Genomic DNA, 10,699 nt, shown 5'->3' with positions numbered 1-10,699 from the left:
GGTGACTCACAGGGCTCTGTCCTCAAGTCCTTTCATTTTCTCCTACACCTTATCCTTAGTTGACCTAATGAATTAACATAGCATTAGCTGTTACCTCTATGCTGACTCTATTCTACCACCTACACTCTTCTGTTTCTGTTGTTCACGCTCCACATTTTTGATTTTCTGACATATCATCCTGGTTGGTTCACCACAAGAGCTCAAGCTTAAAAGGCCCAAACCAAGCCCTCTTCTCCACCTTTGCCTTTCTCAATTACAACACTTTCATCCACAGTCACAGATACTTGTGACCATCTTTCATTTCCTCTCTTCTTTATCCTGTATATTAGGACTATTGCTAAGTCTTGCCACTTCCTCCTCCTCCATAAATATTAAAAATCAATCCTGTCACAACAGCCAAAACATTTATCTATGCCCTAGTTATCTCCCATTTTCATTACTGGAATTTCCTCTTCTGGCTTCCCTGAGACCCATATTGCTTCCATCCAGCCAATCCAAAGTACAACTGTTCAAATGATCTTCCTCATCCAATCAGACCACATCATTACCTCTTCAAATCCCTTCACTAGGTCTCCCAGGATCAATCTAATTAAACTTCTCATTCTCATTTTCAAGATCTATACAATTCCACTCGACCCTAATCTCTTATCTGATTCCTTGTTTTATTGACTCTCAACCCTATCACTCCACCAACTATACCAGCTTCACCCACAGCTTCCCCCCCTACACACACACACACACACACCTTCATACCCTCCAGATTTGCCCCCTACACATAGATTTTCTCTTCAATTCCATTGTGCTAGGCCCTAACCCATCCCCAATTCAAATCTCTCCCAATGACCCATTTCTTCTCTGAGACCTATTGTGCATATTAGTACTTCATAATAAATCTATGTACAATATTATTCGTTCTAGAAATCACATATAATATTAGATCGGGGGGGGGGGGGCTGCATATTTGACACCACTATCTTGGAGAAATGCTATGGAAATTAAACAAGTGGCCTAAGCAAGTTGTTAAAAAAAGTTGGAAAAATTAGAAATTTAAAGGTAATCATCAGGTGGACAATAAATCCCAATTTCTAAAGATCATTAGAAATTGCTTGATATACCCAACAATGGGGTGATTCAACAGGACCCAATCAAACAACGGTGTGCACAGAACACCTATAATCCTAATAGAGCAGATATGTATGTGTGTTTGCCTGGCAACCATAATATTCTGTAGAATTCTAATATTTTGATGTGCACCTTTATATCAGGATATATCTTACCACACTGACATGCTGAATCATATATAAGAAACTGGTGATACTGATCTTATAAATTTTGCATGCAAGCTAAATTTATAATCATATACAATTTCACTTTATGGAGTTATTTGATTATTTTGGAAATGTAGATATCTCCATGCTATCTCAAAGTGTTGTACCACATTCTGATTAAAATAATAGCATTATACAAAATCAATACAGAACATATTAAATGGATTAAAAACTGGCTAACCAATATATCTCAATGTAACAGTTAATGGGGAAATCAACAACAACTGAAAGTGTTTCTAGAGAGAGATTCAACAGGGTATTCAGCTCAAAAGTTATTTCAGTGTTTTTATCCGTTATCTGGAAGAAGATATAAGATCATTGCTGATGAAGTTTGAAGACCACACAAAAACTGGTGGTGTCGTAAATAAAAAGGACAGGTCACTTCTACAGAACTGGATTGCTTTGTAAACCAGGAACATTCAAACATCATACATTTTAAAATAGTCAAATGCAAAGCCATACTCTAGTAAAGAATACAAGGTCATACTTACAGGATGGTTGACTGCATCTTGGAAAGCAGCAAATCTGAAAAGAACTTAGGAGTCATTATGGCTAACCAACTAAACAGTTTCCAGTGCAATGCTGTGGCTAAAAAGCCTAAAATGCAGTCCTTGGATGGATAAACAGGAATAGGTATAAACAAATAGGAGTAAAGTGATATTACCTCTGTATATGGCATTATTAAGACCATTACTGGAACACTGTGTCTAGTTTTGGTATCCACACTTTAAAACAGATGTTAAAAATTGAAGAAAGTTCAGAGAAGAGCCACAAGAATAATTTGAGGTCTGGAAAACATGCTTTGCAGTTAGAGACTTAAGGGGCCTGATCAAGGCAACTTATTAAAGAGAAGATTAAGAAGTGACTTGCTCACTCTTTACAGGGGAGATGTCTGAAACTAGACAGCTCTAACCTAGTAAGCAAAGGCATAACAATATCCCAATACTGGAAGCTGAAGCTTGACAAATTTAAATTGGGAACCAGGGGAATAATTTTTAAGTGTGGATAATTAACCACTGAACTGCTTACCAAGAGATGATGTAGATTCTCCATCTCTTGAAACCTCTAAATCAAGACTGGATGTCTTTCTAAAACATATGTGCTAACTCAACCAAACGATATGGGCTTGATGCAGGAATTACCAGGTAAAATTCTATGCCAGTGTTATGCAGGAGGTCAGACTAGATCATTATAATGACCCTTCTGTCCTTGAAATCTATCAATTGATTATAATAGTAGGAACTCTAAAGTGCATGTAAGAAGATCTCTGTAATATTCTGAAACTAGTGGATGAGAATATAAACAATTCTGAAACTAAAAGCAATATTATATGTCAATTGGAATCAAGCAGAGATCAAAATACGTCAGTGTTTATACATCAATGATTTATATACCTTGCTGTTTCAATTAAAAACTCAAAATGATCTGTTACGCCTCCAACTTTTACTTCTGTAATTTTTTTTAAAGTCTGTGTCAATGTATCTAATATTTACATATTTTACTATAGTTATACCTACCAAACCAAGGTCTGGAGTAGGTTAATTGCATAGGAAGATATTACTATGTTTACATTTTCTCTTAAATTACTTTTTTAAAAAGCACAGTAAAGAGTCTGAGGACAAATTATTCAACTGTTTATCATACATAAGACTGCATGACTATAATACAAAGGGCTTGTCTTTTTCATTTAACGTTACAATATACACAGCAAGTCCGGACTAGATCTTACAATCTGAACACAGGTATTTAACCTTTTCCATGCTGTTTATGTTTACAATGCACAGAAGTCCTGTAACCAAACTGTGTAGTAAAGCACACAAAACTGGACTGTAACATAACACAGTATGCAGAAGCATTGGATTTTATGGTTTTTATGTAAATATTTTTTTAAACGGCTTTAATTTTTGGTGCTTGCTAAAGTGTGGCAACCAACACAGGAAAAATTACCCATATTTTATATTACCCTTATATTTCTAGACAGCAGAAAGTACTGGATTCCTTTTTATATTGCTAAACTCAGTGCTCTGTTTCTAAGATGACAGCATTTCAATCACTGTAAACTTTTCTGAACTACTGAGTTCAAAAATACTTTAATTCACAGGCTTGACATGTCAATACAAAAGAAATATGGATCCCGTGATAAAAAAAATTGTGATTTACAAAAACTGATAACCCCCAAGTACTCATTTGCATTTAAACAATATTCAGCTGCTGTGTTGCCATTAAGTATAACAAAAAAAACTTTTGTTCAAAAAAAAAAAACTGACCTAGCCAGCCACATGGAATTGACCAGCGTAAGGATGCAATATTCTTCTGCTGAATTACCTTGTTAAAGGGCTTACTGGCAGAGGTAGATCACTGCTTCTGTAATATCTAATGGGCAAACAATGTTCTGGGATAGGTAATTGCTGAACTACCTTTATTTTTCACTTTAATTCACTGAGTTTTTATTCATAATATTTATAAATCTTTATGTGGGCCCATAAATTTAGCAACTGCCAAGCTGACTGTGTTATATTAAGGCAGCATAACCCAAAAATTAGGCACCTGTTAAATACAGCCTTCTAACTTCAGGTCTCTCATGAGCTTTTTGCTTTACTCATACTATTGTTTTGGACCTGTTCATGCAATCAAGGTCTTACCTTCAAGTTTACATTTATGTTAATAAGGAATACAAGAATCAACTGCTGGTTTCATAGCTTCTGGATCTAGTGTCCCTTTTACCTTCAGAAGCCTGAACACATTTATAATGTAACAGATGTTATAGTCTTGAATTAGATGTCAATCTATTATGTTCAGTACACAGATTGCTGTAAATGTATTGGCTATGAATTCAACAACAGTTCCAGTTTTGTTTAAGCAATAGTACAGCCATAATTTTCAACTGACATTTAAAAATGGTCTAATTACACCTTGTGTCAAAGTGCAGAACTGCTACATTATTGGTTACAGACATCTATGTGCTATAAAAACAGCTTTGGTACAATAAATTATCAAAAAAGAAAATAAATTTTTGTAAAATTCACAGCATAATTGTGAGGCAAAAAAGCAGTCACATAAAATTCTGCATTTTTTAAAATGTTCAGAATGAACAGAAGACATCTTTGTGCAGAAGTAATGGTGGAGAAACCACGTGCCGAGAAAAAGCAAAAGAAAAAAGTAAAAAAGCAGGAAGGGACACAGTTGTAGCTATTTCCATCAAACGCAAACCACTACTTCTGTGACCTTCAACCAATAAGGAAGTCAACTTTATGACACACGCAAAGTGACCTTGCAATACCTTACAATAAGTGGGTCACAAAAGTCTATTTTAAAAGAAAGGCCTCTTGAATTACCCATTCTCTGTTTTCAGCATTAAGGACTGTCTGCAAAAGCATGTCCAAAAGTGATTGCATCTGAAATGGTAGGCTCTTCTAATTTAAGAGTCCAAATCCATAAGGCCAAAGGTTATCCCAAAGACCACCACTTAAGACCTCCCCAGGACTGGCCAGGACCAACCCGTTGATTGCTTCTCAGTGCACCTTAGTTATGAGACCAGTCATATTCCAATACTAGCTGACTGTGGTCTCTAAAATATGAGACACACAGAATCCCATTATAATTGCTGCTTTGATCCTCAGTAGATTCAGATAAGGAGAGTTCTGATCACCGCCACTTAGCATGCTTAATGTGCCTTACAAACTCCTTTACAACTGTCCCTTTTTACAGCTGAATATTATATATAGTGTAATCTGAAGGTCCCTCTTCCTTACAGTACTGCATTTCTGTGCCCATGTATATTTGGGGAACTTGAAAAACCCATATTACTCAATCCCTCACAACCAACCTCAAAGGGTCCTTTTATGTAAATCCCGAGCAGTGCTTTTAAAAAAAATAATTTGCAACTAAGACCAACATTTGAACATTAACCCCTGTTGAATGAGACAAAAAAAAAAAATCTATGACTAAGTTGTGGCAAGTTAAAATGGGAGGAAGGGGGAAGCAAAAGGTGAGACAACACCTCTAAGCTATCCATTAAGGTGGGTTTGGACATGGCTCTTAAAAAAACTTTCATTGTCCCTTTGCAATCTTTTCAAGTTTAAAAAAATAGTCAGCTTTGCCCCCCTGTAGCGGTTCAGTGAGTTTATCTCCTTCTGATTCAAGCAGCTTTGCACTTTGTTTTTGGAAAAACACCACTTCTATAAAAACACACAAGAAACAAACTTGGTTTCAGTTTAGTCACGAGCTAGCCACAGGACTTTGCTGAACACAAACTCCTGTCATGGGAGACTCTTCTCTATCAATTCCTTGCCTCATTGCAAGGTGTCCTTCAGTCATGTAATGAGCAGGACCTGTATTAGCAGAAAACTGGTATGTTGGATGTCCAGCTATGCCAGTCTCTTGGCGCGGATTAGAATAGACTGTTAAATTCATGTCTATAGCTCCATTTTGTCCGAAGTCCAAGGTATTAGCAGCCACTGGGCGGTTCTGATAGGCTTGATTGCCTTGGTTACCGGTAGAGGAGGAAGATGTAGAGGAAGAAGTAGTTGAGGAAGACAGAGATGTCATGGAGTGGTGACTATGGCCCACCTCCATAGAATCCTGGGTGGAGGAGCTATTTGTTGGAGAATTGTAGACCCTTGGCCTGGTCCGGCTACCCAAGGCTTGCTGTCCATGATGATGGTGGTGGTGGTGGTGGTGGTGATGGTGGGAGTTATTCCCATGGTGGTGATGTAATGCATTCTGTTGCTGAGGGGTTACATGAAAGGTGGTTTCTTGAACTGGATGGGTTTCAACGGTGACCTGTGTAGGAGCTTCAGTGCTTGTCCAACCAAGTGGAGGAGGAAACTGCTGTCGAACCTATGACAGTAGTTTAAGAAATAAAAAGTTTAATCAAATATGTTTTATATGCCATTTATACAAAGAGCTTAAAAACCATTAAAATTTACTCTAATGTAAAAAATAAAATAAATTTTAAGTAGCATAAAAACTGATAAAAGTACGAAGCTAGAAATATTTCTAATACGCTTTTCTAAATGTATCTTTGGAAAAGAAAAACTAGGACAGAAACTTTGAATTTAATATTGCTGATACACTCAAGAAAAAAAATTCTAATTATGTGACCTACTGCAAAAGTGTAAAAAGCAAATTCAGAGGCAGCATTGTTTAAAGATAGTAACCAGTAAGTTTGTGTTTACATCATGCCTAGCACAACAGGACCCTGATCTCTGATTGGGGTCTCTAATACTGAAAAACAAATTATTAGTACAGTAAAAGCTGTTTTATCTGGCATATTGGAGGAATGGGGGATGCCGGTAAGTGAAAAATGCTGGTTAACTAAGAGGGAGGGAGTGCGGGGCTGGGGGTTGGAGCACAGGAGCAGGTGCGGGAAATGGGCTCTGGGAGGGAGTTTGGGTGCGGGAGGGAGCTCAAGGCAGTGGGTTGGGGCGCGGGAGGGAGTGTGGGGTGGCAGGTGCGGGGGGCCCTCACCTCAGGCAGTTCCCCGCAAACGACAACCTGTCCTGGCTGCTTTATAGAGCTTTCCAGTTGGTGAAGTGCCGGATAAAACAGCTTTTACTGTATTAATATTATTAGACAAGTAGCTTGAAGCTTGCATTGAGATCCCAATAGCATCAGAAGAGTATTATTAACAACTCTACCAAAATATTAGCTAATAAAACTGATTTCATAAGTTTATTTTCATAATTATTCCCCTCACCTGGGAAGAAGTACAATTACTCCTTTTATAATAGCGATGGCAATACTGAGAAGCTTTGTTTTTCCACTAGCTTTATGTTGTAAAGTGATGAGCAGCAATGGTCAATAACTACTACATTTTAGTTTTATTCTTTTATCAGTAAATCAAGCAGATATATACTCACTTATATTTTTAACCAAGACCATAGTTCAACGAATAATAAAAGCAACAAAAAATACTACTACTACTTTGCACTTGTATAGTGGCTTTCCTTCAAGAACATTAGTATGTCTTAGAAACATTAATGTCAAATGGGGATAAAGAGAGAAACTGAAGCAGAGGTTTACCTGGGGACAGACCCTGCCACTGCAAGCTCTGTGTGGGTTCTCTGCAATATACTGTTGTGACCTTGGCACAAAAAGCAGGAGTGTGTTAATAAAGACTGTGGATGACACAAAGTTGGGAGGTATTGCCAATACAGACGAGGACTGGCGTATCATACAAGAAGATCTGGATGACTTTGAAAACTGGAGTAATAAAAATTTGATGAAATTTAATAGTGCAAAGTGCAAGGTCATGCACTTAGGGACTAACAAAAAAAATTTTTGCTATAGGCTGGGGACTTTTCGGTTGGAAGAGAAGGAGAAAGAGCTGGGTGTATCAGTTGATCACAGGATGACTATGAGCCGCCAATGTGATGCTGTGAAAAAGGCTAATGCAGTCCTAGGATGCATCAGGCAAGGTGTTTCCAGTAGAGAAACAGAAGTGGTAATACCATTATACAAGGTACTGGTGAGACTTCAACTGGAATACTGTGTGCAGTTCTGATCTCCCAGGTTTAAGAAAGATGAATTCAAACTGGAACAGGTGCAGAGAAGGACTACTAGGATGATCCGAGGAATGGAAAACCTACCTTATGAGAAGAGACTCAAAGAGCTTGGCTTGTTTAGCCTAACCAAAAGAAGGTTGAGGGGAGATATGACTGCTCTCTATAAATACATCATAGGGATAAATACCAGGGAGGGAGAGGAGTTATTTAAGTTAAGCACCAATGTGGACACAAGAACAAATGGATATAAACTGGCAATCAACATTAGACGAAATTCGTTGAAGGTTTCTAACCATTAGAGGAGTGAAGTTCTGGAACAGCCTTCCAATGCGAGTAGTAGGGGCAAAAGACCTAACTGGCTTCAAGACCGAGCTTGATAAGTTTATGGAGCATATGGTATGATGAGACTGTGTACAATGGCATATTGCCAATCTGTGACTGATAGCAGCAAATATCTGCAACAGTTGATGATGGGACACTAGATGGGGAGGGCTGTGAGTTACTACAGAGAATTCTTTCCCAGCTGTAGGGCTGGTGGGTCTTGCCCAGATGCTCAGGGTCCAACTGATCACCATATTTGGAGTTGGGAAGGAATTTCCCCCTGGGTCAGATTGGTAAGGAACGCTTGGAGGGGGGCGGGGGGAAGTGTTCGTGTTCCTCTGCAGCATGGGGCACTGGTCACTTGCAGGTTTAAACTAGAGTAAATGGTGGATTCTCTGTAACTTTAAGTCTTTAAATCATGATTTGAGGATTTCAGTAACTCAGCCAGAGGTTATGGGTCTATTATAGGAGTGGGTGGGTGAGATTCTACAAACTAGATGATCATGATAGTCCCTTCTGGCCGTATAAAGTCTATGTTCAAACTGCTCTTTGGGATGGACTGGAAGATTTATGACTATTTGAATTCTCTGGTCCTTAACAGGGGAATGGAGGAAAAGCTGCAAGAGCCCTAGAGGCTCTCTGTTGCTGGCAGTCCATAGTTAGGGAGTGGGGGATTCTTCCCCCTTACAGCTGCAGGATTCCCCAGTACTTAGCCAAATTATTAAGGCTGCTGGTACTATTTTGGCCAAAGTGACTTACCCAAGATATTCACAAAGGATTATCTGTGGAAGAACTGGGACTAGTAAAATCCTCTTCCAATTGCCAGTTCCATGGCTACCCCACCTTTTTAATCACTTTGAAGTGTTAATGAGCATAAATCTTGACATTACAGGATAGTTTATGGATTCAATCTTCTCAAAATATAAAAGCAATTGCGTTTTTATAAATGCATCAGGGAGAAGCTCTGTTCAAGAGCATACCTGTGGACTCTGTGTTTCACAGTCCATAGCTTGGACAGCAGCAGTGAAATGTCCACCACTGTGTCGATGTTGATGTGTAGGGTCTGACCGAGCCCTTCCACTGTTGCTTGTCCCAGAAGACCCACCTATAACAATCATAACACAAGCAATAATAGAAAAGCAGCAATATTTGTAGCATTCCACAGAACAACTGTTAGGAACATAAGATTAGGCTTTGATCTTGAAACAATTTATTCCGTATAAAGCAGAAACAGGTTTAGATGAAAAAAATTCGACTGAATTTTTAAGTTATAGGTTGTAGTGGAAATCTATTATGAATTTTTAAAATATTTTTGCTTTTAAAAAGAAACTTTCAGAAGTGAAAAAAATGAAGACATTTATATGGAAAAATTGCCGACTTGAAATTTTTGATATTTTCTCTTTAAAATAATACTGTCTTGACAATTTACTAATGAGAAATGTACCTGAGCTTGAAGATGTGCTAGAGGTGGTTCCTGAAGACTGCGACTGCTCCATGGCAGGACTCGTAGACACACTGTTACTTGTATTTGTACCTTCATCTGCTGTTTTCTTAAAGAAACTGTGCTGCAGGGCATAATAAGGTTGAATTCGGGTTTTGGGGTCATAATCAAGCATCCTTAAGATGAGGTCTTTGAACTTCAAGTAGTCAGCTACAGTATGACCCGATTCCCCAGCACGCCGTCCGCCTGGTCCCCCTGTTTCAACTCCAAGTATATTGTGAAGTTTACGAGTTCCTGGTGGTTTGTACTCCTGTTGAGAAGTTAGCAGTTGACTGTCATTCAAGTTATAAGCTAGACTTTACATTATCACCGTTTAAATAAACCATAAAAGAAAATCAAATGAAAGTCAGGAGTTATTTGTCAGTACTGAGAACATTAATAGATTTAATTTTCAAATCAATTCTATCATACTGAATATTAAATAGTGTTAAAATTAAGTCTTCAAAAGAACAAACATTTTTAATCAGTACAATAGTTACCACAGAAACTTATTTAGAACACTCCATCCCTTATCTAGGATACCTAACTTACCCTTTTCCCATCTTTGGTCTTCTTTAAGTTCCAAGTGCCATCTGGCAACTTTTCAAAGAACTTTCTTGCTTTTGGTGCTTGGTCAAGAATATGAGCAGGTGCTATACCCAGAACTTCCACTATTTTATTCATTTGATCCACCTGGTTCAAAAGAAAGAATAGTTATAAAAACAAATGTAGTAGATAATTTGGCAATGAGATGAAATCTAAAATTCTAGGTAGACATGTGGGAAGAAAACTGGAACTACCTAAAAAAGCTGTTGAGTTACAAATCAGCTGTGACATTTGAGAATATTAATTCTTATGTAAGAAGCAAATACACAAATAAGTACAAGTATCAATATTTGCAGAAATCAATACATTACAATTTGATATAAGCAATCTGTACTTTAGACTCCTGTCAAAAGATATTCCTACTGCCAAGTTGATGCCAATTCTTAAACACTTAAACAGGCTTCCTCTATGAGTGCCTTACAATTAATTAGATCAAACTCCTGATTAGAAAGAATGAA

At 37.8% G+C, this 10,699-nt stretch overlaps 1 protein-coding gene across 2 annotated transcripts in view; it reads right to left on the bottom strand.

Annotated features, from left to right (window-relative positions):
- Positions 1 to 2,941: 2,941 nt before the first annotated feature.
- DYRK1A (dual specificity tyrosine phosphorylation regulated kinase 1A) overlaps positions 2,942 to 10,699 on the bottom strand; it is a 122,331-nt gene continuing 114,573 nt past the window's right edge. For both annotated transcript variants that reach the window (XM_034752791.1, XM_034752800.1), the window contains exons 9-12: positions 10,188 to 10,328; positions 9,600 to 9,906; positions 9,136 to 9,260; positions 2,942 to 6,167 (exon numbers count right to left, since the gene is read on the bottom strand). In XM_034752791.1, coding sequence (XP_034608682.1) covers positions 5,547 to 6,167; positions 9,136 to 9,260; positions 9,600 to 9,906; positions 10,188 to 10,328 — 1,194 coding nt within the window. In that variant the 3' untranslated portion in view covers positions 2,942 to 5,546. The remainder of the gene's footprint in view (positions 6,168 to 9,135; positions 9,261 to 9,599; positions 9,907 to 10,187; positions 10,329 to 10,699) is intronic.

This window comes from Trachemys scripta, chromosome 1 (genome assembly GCF_013100865.1).
Source record: "Trachemys scripta elegans isolate TJP31775 chromosome 1, CAS_Tse_1.0, whole genome shotgun sequence".
Taxonomy (NCBI): domain Eukaryota; kingdom Metazoa; phylum Chordata; order Testudines; family Emydidae; genus Trachemys; species Trachemys scripta.
This window is presented reverse-complemented; position numbering and strand designations above follow the sequence as displayed.